Below are 25,002 nucleotides of genomic sequence, written 5' to 3'. Positions count from 1 at the left end.
CGCTAGTCACCGCTAGGGAAACTCGATCACCCATCGTACATATGTATGGTCGATTCGTTAACAGTCCGCTCGTCCGTGTGATTTTACAATTTGCTATTCGACCAGGCGCGATATTGAATTTTCGGACAATTATATTCGACCGAATGAAATTCGTCGGGATAATTCCCTTCTATGTTGCGTAAATTCAAGCTAACCGGAAATAAATGCGTTTATACTTCCGCTCTCTCTCTCTCTCGGAATGTTGTTCCTCGTCGGCGGGCAATATCAACGCATACCCGCTACTAAGTTTGTAATTTCCTTTCATATGCGCAACAAAGCTACGGCACGCGGCTGTAAATTCCACGATACGGAGTCTGCGTCTGAAAGTTATGGCTTGCATTTCTCAGCCTTTTCGAAACATCGATAGAGTGAAATTTTTCAGCGATATACGTAATCCAGCCGTCTTCTTCAATGTAATACGTTTCAGCTTTGATCTAAGGTATGCAATTTCGTAAAGGCTTGCAGCGTCTCTTGGTAATACCGATCCTGCAAAGCTTGGCGTTTCAGTATTTCCAATCGATCCTTCCGCATGCTGTATGCCTTTCACACGTTATTAACAAGTTTTCGAGGCAAAATAATTCAGACTCTCGTCGCGGCGTTTTTTATTCCTTGTATTCTTCTCTTCTTTTTTCTGTCGTCGCTCTAATTTCAACGTAATTTAAAATTGAATTCGTTGTTCGAGACGAAGTTATTGGTCTTCTGAAATAATTGTCCTCGTTTCGAGGGAAGCCATGAATGACATTCGACGCAGACGTTTAAGGCTGATGCGTACAGAGGGGGATTCGGAGTCTGAATCTCGCTGGCCGCTCACTTAGCGAGACAATGATAAAAAAAAACTAGGTCACGAATAAAGAAATTGGGATGACCGAGGCGGGCGGCAGGCACTGCTTGACTGTGGGACCGGAAATAAGCAGCGATAGATAGCTGAGCGGTTGACAGTGGCTCGGCCGAGGAGGTTGAAAATCTCTCGATAAAAATTATCGCCCGTCGGGAGCACTTACCGAACATTTATCTTACCCAAGAGAATGTTCGAGGCTCGCTTCTACGCGATTCGCGCGAGCAACAAAAGAGCTAGCTTTCTTGTTAAATATACTTATCGGAAGTTTACTTGGTCGGTGCGGTGAGTTTGCGGCTCGAGTTCCCGCGTCTGATATTCGACCGAAGAATCCAATTAACTTTACAAATCGACGGAGATTGCCAGAGAATGGAAGACGATAGTTGGAGACAACGTTTTTGAAACGTTGCAAAATTAGTTGGCGAAGAAAGTCTTTTTAACGAGATTATTCGAATAGACGCTGCACGAGTCGCTGTCTGAGGCTGTGAGAAACTTTGATCGGAATTTCACGGATTAATTATTTGTTGACAATGTTTTTCCCCGCTTTGCATAGCTTAGACAAATAATAGTATAATCTTACGTTGGTCGTCGATAATTGATTCCGCTGCTTTTAATAAAAGTGAAATAAAAGTTTAATCACATTATCGAAGATTCTGTGATTTAAAACGAATATTAATTTAAACTATTCTCAATTCGATATCGTTTTCTCCTTTTGTTTGGGAAGTAAAGTTAAATCAACGAAAATAAGTATTATGCGAGAAGTTAATTGAAGGTTTCTGTCAGGGAAAAGTTACTCGCTGGCGAATTTCGATAATTTATATCAAAGTTTTCAAGCGTTAAAAAAGCTCCTGACTGAAATAGCGGCTTGCCAAGTTTCAGCAAATATTCAATTCTCCAATTAGTGATGAGATTTGATAAGCAAGTGACTTCAAGTACAGTTTTTGAATCATCGATTCGGCTTTTTTCGAATCAAACCGAAATTTTTAAACACGGTCTACAGGATTCCTAGATAATATAGAAGCGTGAAATTCGCACTGCATTATTCTCTATTCCGACAGTAAAAATTCACAAAAATTTCCAATAGTCAAGATTTCATTCACCCTCATCACGAATCTCTGATCTCTTGGTTCCTTCATCCATTTCTATCTTCGCATTCTAAGACCGAAACATCCGAATATTCACCTATATTTTCAACAAGAACAATTCAATTGCGGTTAAGTCTGATTAGGTGATGTTGATTTCTTTTTTTAATCTTCCGTTCCCCCTAACGGCCTACCTTCTTTTTAATAAACTAATTGAATCCGTGGTATTTTGCAGATCATAAAGCTGAACAATGCAGAGCTTGGAGGTGGATGATCCGACTTCGAGTGTTGTGGCCCTGCGTCATGTGATCAAAGAATATACTACGCTGATAGAACAATTGAGAGAATCGACTTGAGAAGAATGCGTGAGATTGTCTCTCGCGATCAGGACTAAAATGTGCTTATTCCTTTATAAATACGCAGCGAGTATATTCGTGTATAACTAAAAATCAAGCATGACCGCGTTTCGAATCGCGTTGAGTAAGTCGCATAAATTTAAAAGATGATGATCAACGAGGAAAATATCGCGATACGTAAACTTGGGCCTAAATCGTACTACGAGAAAATTTCACCGAATCGAAGTTTGTTTCCAATTAATCGGCAATTTGAAAATTTTGCGATTAGCGCGCAGATGAACTTACCTAGTGTTAGTACCTGTGTTTCCGGCAAGAACAATTCGTTTATTTCCTAATTGGAAAAGTAATCGTCTCACTTAAAATCATACGCTTAAAATTAATTTTTCCGATTAGCGATAAATATCCGGTATCGTGTGTCGCGGTAATCAATGAAAATAAGAGTGAAAAAAGAAATAATAAAATAAAAAACATGCATTGGACAAACATTTGAAAAATCAGCGAACCAATGCGGTACGCTGAACCAAAGTATCAAAATGTCGGAAGTATACCCAGTGAATAGTACGTCTTACTTTTCTTCAAATGTAACGAACGGATCTACGGAGAACGATACTTCGAAACATTTCACGACCAAACAACCGCTGGAATGCGATACTCCGGTAGGAGAGGGCGCCCTTTTAGAATTCATCACCAGTGGTATTCTACTGAATGTGGTGGGTCTGTTCGGATTATTCGGCAACATCATTTCGATGATCATTCTTTCCCGGCCCCAGATGAAATCCTCGATCAACTACTTATTGATCGGCCTAGCGAGATGCGACACCGTCCTCATTTTAACTTCGGTAAGTTTCCGATGTTCCATTAATCTTGCGTTATACGTTTGTACCGAAACCGTCTTGCAAATTTCGGGGAGTTTTTCTCGTACCGAGACATTTTAGAGCATCGCAGACTTTACGTTTGACTCGTTTCGTAGCTTTTAGATGATACATTAGTTGCACAGAACTTCTGCGGGCACAAGTTGAAGGCAGTGAAAAAGACCGTTTTGCAAAAACGTTGGTACGAGGTATGATTACATACCTGCACATCTGCAAGGTTATTAATTTCGAAACTTCTCGCTTTTATACCAAGTTGTCTGTTATCCTACTCCCTGGAGTATGTAGCGCTGTGTGGAACGGCCCTGTAACTCTGGTACAGCCATTAATTGCAAGAGTAATTCCAAGCTCGACGTTCGTACAACGTTTCGAAAGCTGCAGGAATAAAGCTTGATAGATTTTTGTTTAACAAGATTCTTTAAATATATCTTCGATACTATCCGAGGAAGATTTCTGGCATTCTTCATACACCCACAGTCTTGGGTTGTTTTTCAAAAAGTTCCAAGTACCGCGTATTTTCAACATTATTAATAATATCCCGGGACGGTGACGCCTTCCACTGTCTTTTACGACTTTCCCTGACTTTCGGGTGACTGCTTTTTATTCGCCTTCCCAGATATGGATCACGTTTTATCGCCTTTCGCATCCTCACGCGGCATTGTCGCAAACTTTTTCCAAGACTTTCGCTACGTCCTTTCTTCTTCAAGTTTCCACACCGTATGAAATGTAACCACGTGTCGCCGTAGATCGGAAGACTCCCATCGAGTCATTTACGAAAAATCATTCATCCGCGAAGTCATTTGCAGTCCCGTCTTTGCCGACTCTGCATCATTAAGGTCACGCGGTTTCTGATTCTCCACGATTTCGTACGCGAATCGGATTTTTTGCATGGCTCCCTTGATTGGACTCTTGGGATCACGGACGCTCACCGAAATCTACTTGACCCCAGCAATGACGTTCGTTCTACGGCCTACCAATTATGCCACGCAATTTCTAAGCCGCCGCCAATCTCAATTTGTTCCTTGATTACAGAATCGATCGATTTCACAGGTGATTATCTTTGAGAGTAATGGCAGCGCTTCCTTTTCCGATATATCAACTTTGTCATGCCTTATGCAGGCATGTAAACAGGTCAGAATTATTACAACGAACGAGAAGCAGTCTCAGTTTTGGTCATCTTTTTGTCTTTCTAGCGACGACGATAAGCTCTTACAATCTAGAAACTTCCAACATTGACATGATCCAATTTTCCCCGTGAGTTTTCACTTGACGTCAGTATGCAAACAAAAGTTTACGTGGCATACCAGGACGCCTCGGTTCCTTCATGTATTTACACGTGACAGTGATTTAGATCCCTGGATCTTGAAGCTCATGAGCTTTGGACTTGTAAGTCATTCCGCCCGTGTATTCAGACTCAGACTCAGACCGATTATTATTATTTGTTCAGCTGTCGGCTCACAAGCCCAAGGAACTTCTCTACCCTGCACCGAAAATCCTGATGTACATACGTCGCACTTGTACCGGCGTGTCACACGCGTAAAGGCCGTATAAACTCGATTGTTTATATCACGTCAGTGAAGTTTCATACCCGCCCCACTGAACCCTGTGCAAAACATCGACAATAATCCAATGTTTTCACCACATTGTTGCAGGTTTTCCTGTTCGGACTGCCGGCCATCTATCCTCAAACCAATGTTTTGTTCAATTACAAGTTTTTCGTCTTCCCAAGGCTGGTGAAGTTCTTGTATCCGTTGGCCACGATCGCGCAAATGGTCTCAGTTTACCTCACCTTGACCGTAACTATGGAACGGTACGTGGCCGTCTGTCATCCCCTGAGGGCACGCTCCATGTGCACCTATGGCAGGGCGCGGATGGCTGTCCTCTGCATCATCGTCGTCTCTGTAATATACAACATACCGAAGTGAGTGACAAGATTCGACCAGCTGATCACGACCGACTGCTTTCACCTGAAATTCAACCCGTTGAGGGTCTTTTTATCACTTCGTCTCCGCAGCTTTTTTTATTCCTCTTATTTGTACCGCACTGGAATACAGCTGCAAAAATAGACGATCGGGGATTCTTATGGAAATGTTTTTTACTTACGGTCTGTTTTAACGACCTTTTTCCACTTGCTCCAGATTCTGGGAAATGAGGATCACCGAAGAGACTCACTGGAAGTACAAAGTGCCGGTCTATTGCGCAAACGCAACAGAGATGAGGGTTGACGAACTATATCGTACGATCTACATCAATTGGATGTACTTTATTTTCTACTATGCCATTCCGTTTACATTGCTCACATGGTTTAACATGGAAATATATCGACAGGTACGTAATAAACGATCACTTATTCGATATATCGCTGTCATATTCGTGTATGCCAGCGTTGAATTGAATGAAACGGAACTACGATTGAACAAAAATTGAAGTCAATAAGATTTATTAAGAGAATCTCCTCCTGACTTCGAAAAATAAAGATCCTTATCAAACTGAAATAAGTATAATCCGAGTGTTAATAACTACGGAAAAATAAAATGATTGATCAATCTTCTGATTGAAAAATTGTATTGTTTGTCCAAGCACAGAGTTTTTTTAATATATTCTCTGTGAATCGCGTGAAATTAATTTCAAATACCATCATTATGTTTTTGAAAAAAAATACAAATTCGCTGATTGTAACCAATGGTCATTTTTCACGCAACGTGTTTCACGATTAACTAAGAAGCTGAGGACGAAATTCACCTTTGCCGATTTTCAGGGTGTGAGTCGCGAACAACATGAGTCAAGATTCATGGAAATAGCTCGGACGGTATGATTTAGGCATTTGACAAAACGACGCAATAATGAGATTGCTGGGGGGAGGCTTTTCAGTTGCAGTTTCTAAAGTAACAATGTCGCCTATGTGTTCGTGAAGGAAATACTGATTTAATTAAATCTAACTCGATGCAAACGTTTACCATCATCAATTCGTTTGCTTAAACACTTTTCTAATTTATATGTCTCGTACATTTTTCGTGTAATGTGACGAATATACCGTGTTATTTTCATGAACGTCCCAATCTTGTATCCTACGCACTTTCAACGACTATCGTACAAGTATGCTAAACATTTCACCGGATCTTCGTCAGACTGCTTATAAATGTCGAACGGTCGGTTCTGTTCTTCGATGCGACCACAATCGCTCGTGAAATACTGTTAAGACATTCCTTACGAACAAAGCCAACCTTACCCTGTAGTCAGGTCATAAAACTTGATTTAAAGCAGTCAATCATTTCCCTGAAATGCTCATACCTTGTATCGTCGGCTACATTGAGGGTTAATTTTGATCTACGCGGAGCAGGTAGCTGCAGCTTCGCGTGCTGCAGACAACCTTTGTTTGAAGCACGTCGTACGTACACTCGCTGTATGAGAGTGACGAACACTGACAACGTACTCGTAAGTTTTAAGTGCCCCTATTCTTGATAACAGACACCGTGGCGATTGGAAAGTTTGGTAGGGTGAATAATGAGACCAAGACTAGAAGCCTAGACTGGAGGTCTTGCTCGTTACCTGTTCGTTGCACCGTTCAATTCTCAAGTGTACCTTAAAAATAATGATTTAAATGTCGTTCGGGAGGAATATTAGTGAAAAAATTTGTCGAATCCTTAAGATAATCATAACAGGAACTTTATATGCTCATGTTGGAATATGTGCTGTGTGTTGTGCAAGCATTGCTAAGAATCATCAATTTTACTACCGAATGCCGCAGCATAATTAATTCGTAAACGCGTAAATTATCTATACTGGAATATCGAAAAAGCGTTCCAACTTCAATGAGTATTATGTATAGACCTAACCTTAATTCCACTGACCCAAGTAACGGCCTGCGAGTATCCCTTCGTATTGAAACGGCCTCGTAAAGTATGACATTGTCGCCTCAAGTTGACCAAGAAGGCCAATCACATGGGACAAACCGTTGCAACCGCTAACCCGCGAACATATATGGGTAAATTTTCCATCTCACGTTCGTAGTTATTTTCTGCACGGAATACCCTCGTTGTCATTGATCCTCCCTGAGATGAGGTGCCTTTGGACGGTTGTCAACGTTGGGAATGTTTATCGACAGTCGATCGGGCAATTTTAAAGGGTCGAATCCTTGCAGATTATCTCACGAAGCTCCTTTAGTGTCCGGGCTCTCTGCTCAACGAAGGATTAATCTTCGGAAATTCAGTAACTCTTTGTCTTTACTGCGGCGTGTTTTGAGACTTGAAGCTTTTAATAAAGCTTCCACCAGCAGCAAGGGATCGTTAGTTAGTTAGAAAATCCGGCATGTTGGCGCACTTAAGAAATACCATCATTCTTGACACCTTACGTAAATCAACGATGATATACCGCAGACCACGCGGAGACGATGGTCAACTCTGAAACGAATATATGCCTGCACGCAGGTACAAGATTGTGACAAGCATGTTCCATCAAGCAGACAGCGGTTGAGTGATGAATGAAAAAGTTCGCATCGCGAATCGAATCATAGCCCGAGTTCCTGAATTTCGTCAAAATGAATCGCAGCCGGATATCGCTGACTTTCGTAAAATCTGAAGGAAATTCTTTTTCATTCCGTCGTTTCTCGGTTGAAAAACGATGGGCGAATAATCAATTCCATATTTCATCTTGTCGATATTATGACATGTTCCTTCCGATATTGCTTTTGTCATGAAATTTATGTGTCCAACAGTGAGACTCGCCCGAAATTCATTGGTGCTCCCTTCCGGAGCTGCAAAATTCGTGCCAGATATATGTTGAGATTTCAGTTCACCACTGTACCTGAATTTTTGCACACCTACGAGAGCGCATGGGTAGAAAAATAAGATTTTGTTATTCCAAGCTTTGAAGGACGAGCATCCTGCACGAATATCCTTGTCTGTGAAACTAGCGCGTGTTTGCACCATCGTAAATATGTTACGAATTACCACACGCCACATGGGTCCCGCTACTCAACTTCTATTCTCGCAACGGTGCTCGGATACAAATAAGGTTGTGAGATACAAAATTCTTACGTGGCGAGGAGTGTCCCTTGGGAGTCCTCGCGTCGTATCCTTAACACGCTTTCATTGCTAGAACCAAAAGCCATTTAATTTAGGAGCTCGAGGTAGTAAACACTTCTTTCGACTTTTGTTCCTCCGGACCCTGAAGCTGCTCTCTACGTCTACCGCGGTATGCTTCTTTACAAAAGACTCCAAGCTTTGTATATATTTTACTCTTCGAACGGATAAGAGCGTGTCATCGTCATCGATCACTTCCTGACCCAGCGATTACAGCTCTGCGCAAGACAAAATGCAATCGTTATTTTCGTGGTCTGCGAACGTCCTGTTATTCAGCTACGGACAAAATTCCGTTCAAGTTTATCTCGGTCTATGCCGCGGAGTGATTTCCTGGAGACAAGTTGATATTCCAGGCCATCGGAGCAGCTCGAATGCAACTTCAATTCCTGATAAATGCAGTAACTTTTATCATCAGTACCGCGTAGCGTCGCTGGTGAAAGATTTCAGACATTTTCCGACTAAGTTATATCTTTTTTTACGATTAATCTGAACCTTCGCCTGGGGTCGTAACAAAAGATTTTTCCCGCTGGTATTGCCGTGTCTATCTTTTTAACCAGTCTTGATATACCTCCGGAATTCGATTTATTTTCCGTTTTTTCCTCCACCAAACTTATCGATGAAAAAGAACGATAGTTGACGTAACAAATAGGCACTCGCGTACGTTTTCTGCTAACCTATTATTCCCGTTGTAATCTGTCATCTTTGGATTTCTTATCCGCAGAGGAAATTAACAAGCACTTCATTTATCTGGTCCCTGCGGCCATTGGCGATATCGAATTGCGTCGGGAGTTTTAAATTAAATCGAAGAAGTTATAGCAACGATCGTCGGGAAACAAGATTAACTCATTTTACCGGGACTTTGTTTTACTTTGTCGACAATCTTGACAAAAGCAGGTAGAGCTGAAGTAGAAAGTTGTAAGGATTTTAACGGTAAACTGTGAGTTAGGTTTAAAGCAGCATACGAGAAGCTGATTCCTGTGTGTTTCAAAGTGGAACACGAGGCTCGTCTAAATGTAAATTTCACGAATGTCTCGTACTTTATTTATCACAGTTGGTACAAGGTGAAAACGCGTTATTATCAGAGCTTTTTATAGAAGAAGTAGTAATCCAGGCGTGGAACGATTATTGTTTCAGGTGAGAAAGGCAAACAGAGAGCTGCAGAATCTGTCGCATCACCAGCGGAGAGAAATTGGTTTGGCAACAATGCTGTTGTGCGTTGTGATAGTCTTCATAGTTTGCAACATAATACCACTAGCGACGAACATCTGCGAAACCTTTTACAACAATATACCGATGTGGCTGGTTCAGATTGGAAATCTAATGGTGACGATCAACAGCAGTGTAAATTTCATAATCTACGTGATATTCGGTCGGAAATTCAAGAGGATCTTTCTCAGGTTATTCTGTAGCTCTCACATATTCGGCGCGGGTCGAGACAGTCCGGAATTTCCTACCAACGACGAATCCGTCGTTACCAACGTTACTAACATCGAGTTGCGAAACTCGATACGTCGCTGTCAGGTGCACAGGTCGAGCACGAGGAACAGCAGGAACAATAACGTGCACCTCTCCAACGGCAATTCTCACTCCCGACAAAGCCTCAAACCCAAAGTGTGGTCGGCCACTCCGGCACCCTGCGTATATTATCCGGCCCAAAGCCCGGCGAGGAGTCCGAGTCAAATGTCACGAACCCTAAGTGGGCAAAACGGCTGGGACAAGAACAATGTCATGGAGACGGTGATCCAGTAGTCAGGGAAAATCCGAATATTACGACACCGATGTCGATTCCGACGCCCCCCCCAAGGACTCTGCACACGATTCTTCTTCTCGGCGGTGTCAGCTTGACCCTCTTGGCAATGCGCGCGCTGCAAATAGCACCTGGTAATAAAACGCGGGGAGGAAAATATGTCGAACCGAGTCGCGACGGTACAAAGTAGAGAATGCGGGAATGTACGGAGTAAGAAGAGTAGCCGAATCGCTTTGTGGAAGAGAGTAATTTTTGTAATCTTCGAGACAGGGTGAGGATCGGTATAATATCCGACTGTAACGAGAGCTTTGAGCATTTGAACGAAACGGCAAGTATTTATTGGGAAAATTCGCCAACCTTCGCAACGTTCAACGATTTATGTGAAAATTTGTAGCTTGCAGTCTTTGCCCATTGTCAAATAATTGTCTCTAAAATTGTGTATGCAGCATTATTCCATTGTCGTGGGATTCGGAGGAATTCGCAGTCACTTTCTTCCTTCCTTTTTCCTCACCTGGTAGGTTGACCTTTAATCTCCACGTGTCGAAATCCCCGCCCTATTTTCAGGACAGCAAGCTGTGTCGAAGTCGCAGAGAAGTCAAATGCGATATTTGAAATCGATGCATATATCGGAGTCTGGCAGACGACAAGGTGCGTGAAAAAATAGAATTTCTTTCTATTTACTATTTTGACGACAAGTAGAGGCGCCTGATATCCCCAGAAAAATTTATTTTTATGCTCAGTGGTTCTCAACTCCGGACTAAGCGTTGATTACTTCACTCAACTTTAACACGGGAAGCATATTCAAAAAATCTCGTCAATGAAGCAGAATTTTTTTCAATGTTACGCATTCGGCATGATAAAAAAAAATCACACGCGAACACAATTATCAGGCACCGCTAATTCTCATATCTCAAATAACACTGCCCGTGCACATATATGATCGGATTCTTCATGTTTTCCTCTTCTTCTTAGTCAATATTCATAAAAATCTAACCGGCCTCAATCACATCTATAGAAAATACGCCCTCCGCATATGATTGAAAAAGTTTTCATTGGATCTAAATTCCATATCGAACAATTTTCAAACTGTACCAACTTCAGCGAGTCTGAATATAAATATTAAAAAATTTTATTTGTCCAGTTTCACCGTCGGAACATTTACAACGCTTTGTTCAAATCCAACGAATCGACAATATGACGGCTAGCCGCGAAGCTCGAGGATAAATTTGCAGTTTCGAATAAAAGTCTTGCGTCCGAACAAGGTTCGATGTTCATTCTATGTTTGATCTATGAAAAACAAAAAGTTCACACAAACCGCACTCCTCGCTGGCAACTTATAGTTACAAATATTTTATAAGCGTAACGTATCTACGCATGTAGTAAGTCTTTACTTATATACAGCTTCGTATAAATTTTACGTGGATATCTGTAAAATATACTTGCCGTGCTATTTATTTACAGCGCTAACGTAAAGAGGTAGTAAATCACGCCAAAATCGTTATAAACTTGGTAACGATCCACTAAATAGACTGATTTTATGTTCTATTATAAATTATCTACATACGTACTTCTAGCTCGGTTATTACACCCTACTACTCGATACTACATGAAATGAATGTTTTACGTAACGTGTCATGCTGATAATCGTCATCATTCGACGCGACACTTGTGTCACCATTGCACGTCTCTGTATATTAAACATGTAGTGGATCGCACAGCGGTCAGTTTTTCTTCAAAAATCGTTAACCGGACGCACGCGAAGACAGAGACAATTTTACAGAATCATTCGGAAACCAGAGAATTTTTTCTGTAGCTAAAACTGTGAGAGCAAGACCTTGAAAAAAGAACAGAACAATATTGTCACGAACCATTTTGCCATCTACTACGACTCCGATTTTACGAAACGTGAAGCCACCACGCTCGATACAAAAACAAACAGTATTATTATGATTATTAGCCAAGAATAAATAAAAGATAAATCAAAGAAGTAATAATGATTCAGCTAATTGTAAATAAGCATGAGAAGTAAAAGATACGTACTGCATTAAAATATAGATGTGTATGTCATATATATAATTAATGATACGTGATTATAATTACCTTACTGAAATTTGAATCACAAGACAATTGCACACTTTGTGAAACGAGACTCGGTTCATTTGATACTTCATAGTGCACCGTATGAGATTCCGTAAATATGATAGCATTGATCTCTATTCGTTCCTACGAGTACGCATCAATTAATATTATAATTTTGTACATACTATGATACATAAATGTATATTGTTTTTATAAATTAAGTTTATAAAAATTATAAGAATCCAATCTTGAAATATAATATATATTCATATATATATTATATATATTGTGTAAAGCGTGCCGCTAATGCTACCTCAAAAATCATGCAGTTAGATACGGCACCTTGTAAATAATCAACTGAAAAACTCAAACCGCGTATATAAATATACAGGTATATAGATATGTGATGTGTCAAATTTGAAAATCTGTTGGTGGGTGTCAAAAAGTGCAGTGTAAAACGATATATTCTAACAAAGAATTAATAACCAAAATCTCGTAACATTACATTCAAGACGCAAAGCGCATGCCATACTGTTGTTTAATGATTGTGAGATGTGTGTCGCTAGATGATCGAATCAAAATTACGGTCACTTAGGCGAGACATATAGAAAAAAAAAAAAAAACTCTTCACCTACCTCAGCGTATGAATGTTAATTAATTATGTGGTCAAAGACATGTCTAATAAGATGAAAGGTCGATCGATGCGTCGATATGTGTCCTGCTAAGGAGATGGGGTACAACAATTGTCTTTTATCTGTCAGTGTGATACAAATTCCTGTGTGATCGCTAATAAAAGGAAAATACTCTGCGGAGGTAGAATAACCGCGGGAAAAAAAAATCTCTTTCTTGTCATTCATTCGTCCATCGTCGCTAATTGCTTGATATGACGCTTAATTACGCTTTCATCAAAGATTCAGAATATTCAAAAGGGTATAAAATTTTAATAATTCGAGAAAAAATAAAACGTAAATATATATTTTACAATATAGATATGAATTATATGAATATATTGTACTGTATCGGTATACGTGTATATATATATAACACATATACACAGAGGGAAATATGAAACGCTCTCATATCTGTATAAAAGAAGTCTAATATCTTTTAGTCCTAAAATTTCTATTTCTACTATCGGTATCTATATCTAAATTAATTAACATAGTGAAATTGGCATTAAATTTCGCGCAAAAGACTCAAGGTGTTAAATCAAAATGGTCTACGTTAGATACTTGCTGTACTTGAATTTACATAATCTTGTGTGACCCCAACTTAAATTGTGTAATGGTAAGTGAAACTATTGCCTAAAGTTATATTCGACGACCTTTTCGCGGATTCGTGACACAGGTGCAATGGCGCCTGTGCGTAGGCAACACTGTTTTAATTCATGTATGGCTAGCCAAATATTGATCACAAAAAGTAACTCGGATTGCCTAAAAACAGGCGGATTCATACTACGTGAATTCTTTATAGGTATAAATTCAGTGCTCATCGTCGAAAGACGACAATTCATAAACCCTGAACAAGAGCTTTGAGCCATTATGAACCTGCAATCGTTAATTCCAATGGCCTCAGCTCGCATTAATGATGAGTTATTGCTTACACGTAATAAAAACTGACAATGGCGTAAGACTTTTTAAGTAACTTTAATTCGTTAAGTGGATGCCATAGTCAGTCTTTACCAAAAGAGTAAAATATCACTGTTTTTTACCATTATAAAAGCGTACACAAAAACATCTAGAAACTTTGTCATTTCCTGCGCGAATAATAATTCAATTACAGAAATATATTTTTTGCGGATCGTTGTTGCGCAAAATAAAACTTCTTTTGATTTTCTTATTTAGTACTGCGTGTAGAATTGCGCTGATCGCCGCATTTTCACAACGGTGATGCGTAGACTTTGATTATAGTAAAAAAACAGCGACATTTTACTCTGTCAGTAAAGACCGACGATAGCATCCTCTTAATAAAATTTTATTTCAGTTAGTACAGTTTCAAATTTTGTATTCGGGTATAAGTATCAATGTATGTATATATATATGAATGAATATAAGTAATTTTCAAGCTAATATTACAAAATTTATCTCAATTATTCACCGACATTAATCCAGAAATACTCTCTGAATTTCATGATCAACTGGGATGAATACGTAAGTGAAACGCCGTTAAAGGCGCGAACAGCGACGTCGAAAAAATCAAGGTATCAAAATCAAGCGAAATTCGAAGAGGATCATGAAATTGCTGAAACCTAGTTCTCCGAGAATTAATAATCTGTCAAGGTGTGAGTCAAACTATTTATATCATTTAAATGGACTCCGCTCCCACCTAGTGTTTAAAATTAAAGTGAAACTCTGCTTCCTCCTACTCCAACATCGAAATAGCTTGAGCTTTTGAGCTGATTTTTTTTTTTTTTTTTTCATAGCAGAAAATTTGACAGGGGCTAGAAACCATGAACCAAATAATCTCAGTAATAACTTGATCGCAGAATGTAGAAACGGCATGTCGTAGAATAGAAACCATTCAATCACTAAGTGTAAGTATAAGCTTATTACAGACACAGTCTAGTTTACTGCAAGTCCAATTTTTGGCATCATCATGTGTAATATCTTACGTATAGTTACGTCAATAACTGCGCGACATGACAAATGAACCACAACTCTTATTTCAAAATATTTTCAAATTATGCAAAAAACAGACTAAATAACACGTGTAGGTCTACTGTAAAAAATATTCAAGTCAATAGTTCAGACTTGTATAGAACTGCATTAAATTTGCATACATTTTTACTACAATTGTGGGACAGGGTGTATTTATAATTTATTCCAGTAACGTTCTTAGAAATTGCTCAATATTCTATCCTAGATTAGCTGTGGAGTTCAGGCGATGTAAGCCGAGTAAACGGAGTTTTCTTTACATGACGCGCATATCGTGTGAATTGCATGTCTCCAGGAGTCTGTAGCTTGACTGTGAAAAGTTTTTTAGTATATAACACGTACACGCTTTGGATACATGAGACCTTGCCGCGTAAACTAAATTTTTTGTAGCCCATCTGACAGACGTCTGAGACAACACCGCTACGTATCTCAAATACCGAAACGATAAAATATTTACGATACAAGTTTTGCAGTGTACAATGTACATAAATATGTACTATAAATGTTTTAATTGCATTGCAACTTGAATACTTTGAGTAATTTATGAGGATGTTATATTTTTCGCACATGTCAGTTCAACGGGCGCTGGTGACAGTTGGACTAGAATGACCAAATACGTCGCTATCGATCCTCCAAGCTGAAAACATACTTCTTATTAAAATTCCTATAACGTACGTTCTTATGAGAAAATTCATAACAGACTTTCCTCGTCGGTTATTATTTTCAAATAACGTTCAACTGCAGCAGATATTCCAACCCTGTCATCGGTTACTGATTGACTGAATTTCTTGTTCAAGGTACAAACATCTCACGGATCTAAAGATAAAATCAAGAAATTACCCTCATCGATACTTACACTCTGTACCAGCGCAAGATCCAGTTGAAAAAATCCAAGGGGTGAAAAATGAAGCTGATAGTGTATCAGTTGATGAGAAAAAGAAGACACCTGGTACATAAAAGACGATTCAGGTTCATTCACCCCTCGCAAACACACTCAAGAAATCGAAGTTTGATTTTGCAACCAAATATCACTTACCTCCAAGTGTAAGTCTTCGCAGTTAGCAGTCAGAGAGTTGAGAATCTTCGTGGTCTCAGTCGCCTAATGTAACAAGTAAGCTCGTCGAGAAAACGCAGAAAATGATCAAGCTAAGTATATGACCTATCGATGTCAGATAATTTTTAAAAACAGCGTGGATAATACCTGCCTGTGCGACGGTTTGATGACAGCAATAAGCTGCGTATGCGACAACAGCGAAGCCATACGCAGAAGCGACGATGGATGTGAATATTCCGTTGGTATCTGTTTTTTCGCAGGGTGAAGTTTGGGATCTGAACAGAGTGTACAAGGCGTTAACCGTGAACATAAAATTTGCCGGGACACAAACGAGCATTTGAAACCCGAAGGCATCCATGATGTTTCGCGAGATGAAAAAGAGCTTGTTATGAACAACGCGAAGCTGTTGTATCAGTTTTATCTCGTCGAAAGCGACGCCCTGGGAATGGACTGGTCCACCTTGCAGGCGCTTGGCGATAACTTCCAAGGTGCGATTAATCAACGCGTAACGCTCACCGATCGAGACAACGAGATTGCCGAAAAAAGACACTACCACATTGGTCACCAGCCCGGGATATACGGAACTCGTCATATTCAAAATGCTCATCGGGTCCGATCGGCCAAAGCTTGCAAGCAGTATGCCGAAGAGTCCCACTGACACTGTTAGGCAAATGAGTTGCCTGATGACCATCGTTCTCAAGTTTAATTGTCCGGAACAAACTTGTCCCAGCTCTCGGTCAAGAGCCGTCAAGGATGAAACAACTTCCGTGTAACGCGCGTGGCCCACCAAGTACCAAATGAGAACGTGAATTAGCAGGGCGTTAAAATGGACCAACGATATCATTTGATCAACGACGATCGGTAGGTTGGTAACTATCTCTTCGCCGTGATATTGAAAAACGTTATCGGTCGACAAATAAGCTATCGTTAAGTACGTAGAGGACACTGCAATTGTGTAAGCTGCTCGCAGTTTTCGTGATTCCGCGTTGCAGTGGCTGAATATCACACACGAGTATCGATAAGGCCACAAAGCGGCGAAAAAGCCGGTCGGACGAAGGAGTTCCCGAATTTTATGACTCATGTTTCAGAGCCCAATGACTTCGCTCGTCTTGCGGGAAATTGCCTCTTCGCGCTTCTGCACTTGTTTGTTAATTCTTCGAATCCAGCGAGCTTGTTTAGAGGACAGCTGAAGCTTTGGCCGTAGGCGTAAAAGCACCCATCCGTTACGTAAACACCGGTGGCTAGTCTTGGACAAAGAAACCGAAGTTTGCACAGCAGTCAGCCCCTTCGTCACTCATTAATGGTATTCGTAATAACCATTGTATTTCATTTTCTACGGGACTTTGGCGGTGGGAGAGTCGTCTAATGGCCGATGACGATAAGTGGAATGAAAGCCTTGTGGCTGAAATCTAAATGTCAGCATTAAATTGATTGCCGCAATGTGAATATATGTATAACGTGAATTCACGAATCCAGCAATCCCACCGCAAGGTATGAAAAAAACGTATTGTTAGAGTGAAAAAAATTTAATAAGGCTTTAATTTTGTAGACAAGCCCGAACCGTAATTGCGAAATTTGATTCTGCGTGTTACTCACGTGTTCGAAGATCTTTGATACAACCCGAAAATCGAACTTATTTTAGGAAATATTTGATCCACGGTTGATTGAAGAGTTAACGAAGTTATCTAATCCCGAGTCATGCGAATTTTGACAATTCTGTGGCACCGTTCCTATTTGAACTAGAATAATCAGGTATGTTGCAATCGTTTCAACAATCTGTAACAGATAAAATCAGATTATAATACAAAGTGACTTGTGTAAAGCGTGCATAATTAGCTCTTTATTGCTAATCCAGCGAGCGACAAATTTTCGGTAATAATTATGCAAAAATTAGATTGAAATTTCATTGGCAATTAGAAAAGTGATAGTGCGTACGATTATATGTGTAGGCAAAGTGGAAATCATCAATTTTTTAATGAACTAGCAACAATAAGAAATTTTATACATACGGTTTCGATAAAAGTTAGATCCATGCTGAAGAATCCACACGCAGAAAAACTGAGATCGTAGTGAATCAGCTGGAGGGAAAATGTTGTGATCTAAACCGATTTAGACATACCCAGATTTTGATTTGAACATTCGAGTCTTTTTCTTTTAGATGCGACCATCACGAAGAAACTATGTTCTAAGAACGAAATTTGGAACTCTCGCGTATGTTCATGCAAACCGGTAATTAGAGTACATGAAACTTTCGAATGATTCTTAGGTGAAGTCGTTACTAAGTTTTTGGATAATTTTTTCCTCGCATTTTTATGTAGTAATTTTCATTTTCAAATAATTATCGTGAAATTCCAACTCTTGAATAATATTCAGAGGAAAATACCGTTTAACAGATTTTCGATTTACTTTAAAAATGACAAGACGACGTACTGTGTAAATTTTCAAACGCCGACTGGATATTGGGATAGTAAATTTTACAAAACGCTCCTCGCCTCACCTCTAGACATAAATTCTCATCGACTGCGGTGATCTCTTGTATCAGAGCCGCAGTTCTCTTGGCCTGGAAAATGTAAAATAACTCTCGTTGACAAGTATAACGAGTCGAAACGAAGAGGTGAAAGAATATGATTATTTTGCGAAGAACAATTACGATACTACAATTACCTGATCGCATGTGCAACTGCAGCTGAATGCGGCGAAGTAAGCCGGGCCAAGCTGCAACGAGAAGAGAAGAAGATACGCGAATGCCGGCAAAGACGGAGATCCGCAAAGCGAGATATTCGCCAAATAGAGCTTGTACAGTTCTCCGATGGCAGACATCAGAGTTATAATGCCGAGAACTAAAAGCTGGAAATTAAAAGCCAGCTGAATATCCTCGGCTGCGAAGAAGAGCTTTCGATGAAGAGCACGAAGTTCTCGTACAGCGGTAACCCATTCCGAAACGATTTGCCGAGTGTTCGTCAAGTCGTAACTGTGTTCCTGCAAAACCGTCTTCAGCACCGAGTTAACAGCCTTGTAGCGATCGCCAATAAGCAGGACCAGAGAAGCGAAGAACCCCAGTGTATAAAACCTAACGAACTCGTGAAAGTGTAAAAAAATCGAGCGAAATATCGAGAGCTTCGACACTTGTGGTTCGTTGTAATTCACATCGATCCAGATTATTACTCCAGCTGTTACCAGAGGAGCACAGATGAGAATGATGAGCTTCCACGTGCTTGAATTCCGGCTTGGACATTGTCCGAACTTTGACAATTTCTCGTCGACTGTTGCAAAGGTCGAGATTACACGATGAACTCGACGCCGACCTCTGGTTATCCAGATGGTTACTAAAAGCGGTACGATTAGTGCGTCAATAGCTATTACGAGATAGTGAATGGCCGTAGAAACATCGGTTGGCGTTCCTGGTCCGGACCGCGTGTTGGATTGGTTGTGAAAAAATAGCCATGTCGTTAAATAGCCGGCAATTGCTGACGTGCTGAAAACCACGGCAAAGGATAAGCTGGAACCCATCCAATGAAGATAGATCCAGCCGAAGTATCTGATGGGCCAAAAAAAATCCGTACGCCACGATATTTGAAGATTTTTTATAACACCGACGTGGAACATGCCGATGAGTGATAAGCGCAGATTTGAGAAAAAAGTTACAAAAATAAGTATCTCGAACAGAGCACAGATCATTCGCGTGCTTCTCCGTAACTATTGAAATTACGACTGAATGTTCTTTGTGGCAAATATCGATGTATTTCCCCCCACTATTCTAGGGAGTTTTTTTGGCGAGAATGATTGTAGCAATTTATTTTCCACGAGTTTACCGAAGCATTAAAGCGTGAAACGTTTTCGGAGCTTCGACGAAAACCTTTGAAGCGATTAACTATGCTCTACTGTATCCTGTAATATCGGGTCATAATTACAATATACGACAAGCTTTAAGCCGGTCAATTTTTAGGGTGAAAAATAAGGCCAAACTGTTACGGTAATTTATTACTTACCTTGAATTTCGGTACGCCTGTTTCTCGTCAGCTATTAATGGTTGTAACAATTGCATTCCAACTTGTTTCATCCCACGATTATTACCGTGGCCATAATTATACGCAAATAAATGTTTTCAACGTTTGCCGACATCCACATCTGGGAAACTGTCTGCATAATTCATAATTGGTTAGAAGAAAATGAATTGTACTCTTGGTACCTGCATGAACGGTTGTAATAACAAGCTTGTAAGAATACAAGTGAGAAAGAAAAATACTGTTTTACGTCATTATTTAATTGTAATACTGTTTTATTCTTAAGCTGATTGCAATATATAACAAAAGCTCTCTATTTCAGAGATCTACTATATTCAAATTGAAATTGCTAGAAGCCAAGACTACAATGATCAGTCTAAGAGAAGTAATTATTTTCCAAGTATTTGGGACATTAGAGAGATCCAGTTTCACGATAGGTATGTGGTCTTGCACCTTTATACTGCACATAAACGTAAGGTGAGCTTTGATTTTCATGGTGCAAATGCGAACAAAGTTAAGTTGCTTCGGGCATGTGAATCTGCTGGGTCGGTACTGAGAATCCTTCGAAAGATACGAGCAGACGTTATTTCAACAAGTATCTAATTGTTTTGAGTACTGTTGCAAAGGCTGTTCGCAGTTAGAATGCCACGCCAGCTACTACCTAAATTCTTTTATCTGGGATTATGATACGTTGCCTCGAGCCCAGTCAATTCCGGAAACTCATAGGAACCGCCTCGAATCTGCGTTCCTACAGCCGAAGAAACTCTCATTAGTCGCTTCGTGTCATTGAAAGCTGGAAGGGGAAAATCCAGAGATCGAGAGAGGTGAAAGTGAACGACCAATTTTCATTTATCACGAAAGCTATTGTATTTATATTTTTATTTCATAAAATATTTTCATAGATTTATAGTAGAATCTTACTGTACAAAATTTCTTCAAGTGTTACGTATAATTTATTGTGGTATAGGTATCTTCGTATAATGATATGCGTATTATAATTGGCAAAATGAAATCTTAACAAGAAAAGCAAACCAGTCTGTACACATCTTGGTCGAAAACGATGGAACTAGGACCATTTTCTAAATTCCACCACCGCACGGAAAAGATTCCTGAGGTATGTAGAATCAAGTTATCTGTACAAGGGTTCTCAAAACTTAAATACTACGCAACAGTGCGCGACCCTATAAGAATGATCGTTTTACCAAAGACAGTATCGGAATCACATTTTAAGTTATACATATCGTCAATCATTCCCTATCTCCTAGCTTTTATTTACACGCGTCTAGGGAAGTGATGAGAGTGTTACTTTTATTTTCTTTTTTTTTTTGTTCCTTTAGTTTTTTTTTTTTACTTATAACGTTATTAACAATGATTTGAAAAGTTACGAAGTCAGAAACATAGAAATCATTTTCTTTTTTACAACCGCACACATTTCATAACACCAACCGGGCCTTCAGACTCTCAAGTTTACAATTTTATTTTTTGGAAGCGAAAAGTTTTTCAAACATCTCGTAACACCACCGTGAAGTTCCACGCATCTAAGACAGAAAGTTTTCTCAAGGTTTGCATAAAGGAAAGTCTTTTGGACTGAAATCAACCTCAGACAAACGGACCGGTCCAGTGCTTGACGTGAGTGTGGGTGGAGCTCATCCCAGCCATCCCATGCCTCTCCATCACGGCAGTTGCTTTAATCTTATTCTTGTACTTCACATCTTTCGGCTTGAGCATGCTCTTGTGATTGCTCAGCAATCGGGAAGGAGTGAGGATGGATTTAGTACTTAGTCCAGTGGCCTCAAGGAAGTGATCGTAGCCGCCATTTGTGTTTGCCTCTTTTCCCTTTGCAGTAGTTTCGATTTGCGTGGCGAATATCAAATCGTTGAGCCGTTCCGAGCCGTCGGCCTCGGGCCGATCGGGGTCATCGAAGAGATCACAATCGTCGAGGTTGAACTCCTCGAAATTTTGCCTAATATCATCCTGGTCGTAGTCCAGGTGTGATTTCTCTTTGTCTTTATCTTTATCCTTGACCAGAGTTCGATCTTCAGCTTCGCCGATTTTGAACTCCTCGAAGTGTCGAACAATGTTGGTTACCTTTGGCATTCTTCCAACTCCGTCGTAAACGTTGTTCAGGTTTTGTTTCGACTGAAAGGAGGATCGTAGACTATTGAATTTGTTTTTGTGGTAAAACCCGTTCTGCAATTCGTTGTTGTTAATTCTCGAAGATTTGGAGCTTTTCTCGTCGTAGGAAAGACTGCGAACGGTTTCCACCTTCGGAGTAACAGAGAAATTGAAGAGTTTCTTGTCGTGCTCAGGCGTGCTGTCGCCCCCTCCCTGCTTCTTGTGCGTTTCATTGATCAAGAACGAAGGACTCGGTATCTTCTTCAATATTAAAGTATTGTTTTTGTACTGTGGCTTTGGTGGCAAAGTTGGCGGTGTCTTAAGTCCAGAGCTAGTCTCCGGCAGCGACTCTATTTCCTCGTAATCTAAATTCTTAGCGATTGTCAGTCCTTTGGAGCACATTTGCAAGCAAGTCTTCTCCTCGATGCGTTCCATCTTCAACGGTGGACTGGAAGTGTGAATCAACGAAGACTTCATCAAATCTGCACAACTCTTGAGCTTCTGAGGACTCGCGATCGGCGTATCGCCCGATGCTACGGGGTCGACTTTTGGCTCTATGATCACTAACGGTATCGCTTTAGATCCCTCAAAATTCACGTTCGAAGGACTAAGAACATCCGCCATCGTTTCCCTGGCCGACTCATCGATCGGCTGCACGCTCCTACCTCGGAAATCTCTCTCCGAAGCCGGGGACGCAACTCCTGACGCGTTAATCCCGTTGCGTTCCTCCACTTGCAAACCGTCTCTGTCAAGGGCATGATCCTCGGAACTTCTCCTCTCCATCTCGGAACCGACGGATTCAATGTCGGATAGCCTCGCGGGCTGAAAGCGAACGATTCTTCCACGGTGTTTGAACCTCCTTGGTACCGAGAGGACATTCTCTTCCTCCTCCATGTCTCTAAGTAGGATTTGATTAACGCATTCCAGAACCGAGTTGTGCTTGCTATTCGGCTGATAAGCGCGGTGCCGAAACACTTCCTCACTGGCTTTATCCTCGTCGGGATCGCTGTACCAGTTGCCACTGTTCTCCTCAAGGCTCGGTTCGATCGTCTGCACGGCCTCGACGCTATCGGATCCGTTGTTGATGTTATTTTTCGTGAGTTCAGTCGACTTGTTCAGTTCTTTGTCCGGATACGTAGCGTTCTCGTAAACGGGTTCCTCGTCGGATATAAAATGGCAGTCCATGCCGTCATCCTTGCTCTCCGTCCTGGTGACTCCGTTCCCTTTGAGCTCTGACATCTCGGATTCCGTCAGCAGTTTTTCCCTGATAGCCTCGATATTCCGCTTCGGTATCTCCAGCCTGTCGTCCACGTTGGCCTCGTTGTCGCTGGACAAAAGGTCATCGGCAACGGCGATGGAGTTGCACCTGGTGGACTTGTTGAGCGTGGAGCTCGGCGACACGTCCGTACTTTCTCCCTCGCAGAATCCCTCCGTACTCAATATCGACGGACTGCTGTCCGTCGTCGTCATCGAGACGTCGGTTATTTCGCTCGATGTGATGCTCGTCTTTGATACGTCGCTCTCCGCGAAGCTGTGGGCCTTTCTCAGTCCGTGATCTTGGTCCGAGTCCTCGTTCAGTTTCGTTATTATCTCGCACTTTAGGGTCCTGATGTCCTTGCTTAGACAGCTGTCGAATCTACCGCCGTCGCTCTTGCTCGATATGCTGTGACGATCGTTCGACATAATTTCCGACGACTCGTCCCTGTCGAGGACATCTTTGCACACCGTGTTGTCCCTCTTGCACTTTATGTAATTCTTCGTGTATCTCCTCAGCTTCGCTATCTCCAACTGCTGATTACGGATCACGTTGTCCTTCTCGCATAGCAGCTGTCGTATCGATTTCTGCTCCTGCTTCAGGCGACCCTCCACCACCAAGAGGGCCCGAAGTATTCGGGCGAGTTGTTGGTCCCGCAATGAACGCTCAGCTTCTTGGCCCGCCGTTCTGTGATCCAGCTCGCGTACCAGATCCCGGCACCTTTTCGTCGCGAGCTTTAACGCTTCTCGAGTCCTCTCCAATTCCTGCTTCAAGGACCGCACCTCGCTCTCCATCTGAAACGAAGAAAAACATCGGGCCGTTAGTAGTTTTACTCGGCGAATCTTGGCTGACATTTATCGGACGTAGAGGAATGGATACAGGCTATTGAGTCTGCCTAATTGTAAGACAAAAGGGACAACGAGCTTACGAGCGGACGCAAGATAACGCTGGGACATGTGCGCGTAATGCAAATGAGAGCTGCCTAGATAATGCCTGTAGTATGTGGGTAAATTATCATCCATTGAGCGGTAACCGTAACGCGTGGATGAACCGATTACCATAGATTGCAAGGACTGTTTCTATTATTAATCGACGGAAGCTGGCTGCTTCACGTATAAATCATACGCTACGACCATTATTAATATTTTCAATTTCATATCATGCCGGAGCTCGTGATTGACCGGTTAGTTTTGATTCATGTTTACCCGTAGATCACGCAACCTATAACTTACGGCGGAGGCGGACTTGGTTTGAATATTATTTCTCACTCGGTGTGGGTTATGCCTGCTGCTGCATCAAGTCGTGACGCAACTGCAGAAGCGGTGGATAATTTACGTTCGATATCAAAACAAGCCGCACTCGCTGTCGCTGCAGGCGTCGATTAACATCGTGCGCGCCTGATATTCGTGTCTCTTTTTTTTTTTTTTTTTTTATTTATTTATTTTTTTTCGCATGTTCCATCGTATTTTCGGTCGAAAGCTGATAAAAAATGATTGCCGACAAGCCGGGTGTCTCGTTTGCAGGTGACAATAGTTCGGGCGACTTTTGTCACGCTGGCAAACAGCCGCCGTAGAGACCGGGTGGTGGTATTTCCGGACCTACGTGCACGTAGGTAAGTATATCTGGGCCCCGCAGAAAGAGCGTAAAGGCACAGCTGTAACCTATACAGCGTTGCTTTTAAGTCCAGGTGGAAGTCGAGGCAGTATGTGGCATTGTGCAACCGGATAATCGCCTGCGAGTCTAGTCGACGCGAAGTGGGGTTGAACCCCATGTTGAGCCAATTCGGAAGGGAGACTGACACAAGGCGCGGTCGCAACTTCCACGACTTGAAC

At 41.2% G+C, this 25,002-nt stretch overlaps 3 protein-coding genes across 14 annotated transcripts in view; 1 reads left to right on the top strand and 2 right to left on the bottom strand.

Moving 5' to 3' along the window:
- LOC107218039 (FMRFamide receptor) overlaps positions 1-14,147 on the top strand; it is a 28,460-nt gene extending 14,313 nt beyond the window's left edge. For 6 of the 7 annotated variants that reach the window (XM_046734215.1, XM_046734218.1, XM_046734217.1 and 3 more), the window contains 4 exons: positions 2,192-3,151; positions 4,834-5,102; positions 5,320-5,509; positions 9,397-14,147. In XM_046734215.1, coding sequence (XP_046590171.1) covers positions 2,846-3,151; positions 4,834-5,102; positions 5,320-5,509; positions 9,397-10,011 — 1,380 coding nt within the window. In that variant the 5' untranslated portion in view covers positions 2,192-2,845 and the 3' untranslated portion in view covers positions 10,012-14,147. Of the gene's footprint in view, positions 1-1,958; positions 2,103-2,191; positions 3,152-4,833; positions 5,103-5,319; positions 5,510-9,396 lie in introns of all 7 variants that reach the window. The other variant, XM_046734216.1, reaches the window with a different exon arrangement.
- A 3,141-nt stretch (positions 14,148-17,288) lies between these two features.
- Positions 17,289-19,856, bottom strand: LOC124293458. Its single transcript, XM_046734325.1, has 4 exons — positions 19,786-19,856; positions 18,461-19,334; positions 18,294-18,356; positions 17,289-17,572 (listed from the first exon to the last, which is right to left on the bottom strand). Exons 1-4 carry the CDS (start codon positions 19,854-19,856, stop codon positions 17,435-17,437), a joined length of 1,146 nt encoding a protein of 381 aa, XP_046590281.1. The 3' UTR covers positions 17,289-17,434.
- Positions 19,857-21,151: 1,295 nt separating this feature from the next.
- LOC107218048 overlaps positions 21,152-25,002 on the bottom strand; it is a 45,131-nt gene continuing 41,280 nt past the window's right edge. For all 6 annotated transcript variants that reach the window (XM_046733561.1, XM_015655796.2, XM_015655794.2 and 3 more), the window contains exon 2: positions 21,152-23,964. In XM_046733561.1, coding sequence (XP_046589517.1) covers positions 21,400-23,964 — 2,565 coding nt within the window. In that variant the 3' untranslated portion in view covers positions 21,152-21,399. The remainder of the gene's footprint in view (positions 23,965-25,002) is intronic.

This window comes from Neodiprion lecontei, chromosome 3 (genome assembly GCF_021901455.1).
Source record: "Neodiprion lecontei isolate iyNeoLeco1 chromosome 3, iyNeoLeco1.1, whole genome shotgun sequence".
NCBI classification, from domain to species: Eukaryota; Metazoa; Arthropoda; class Insecta; order Hymenoptera; family Diprionidae; genus Neodiprion; species Neodiprion lecontei.
The sequence above is the reverse complement of the archived record's forward strand: the minus strand, read 5'-3'. Positions and strand labels throughout refer to the sequence as shown.

Coding starts and splice junctions, on each gene's coding strand:
- LOC124293458 (XM_046734325.1), bottom strand. CDS start 19,856: ATGAAACAAGTTGGAATGCAATTGTTACAACCATTAATAGCTGACGAG. Junction 19,335..19,785: donor CAGGCGTACCGAAATTCAAG/GTAAGTAATAAA, acceptor TTGGCCCATCAG/ATACTTCGGCTGGATCTATC. Junction 18,357..18,460: donor GCAGTTGCACATGCGATCAG/GTAATTGTAGTA, acceptor TACATTTTCCAG/GCCAAGAGAACTGCGGCTCT.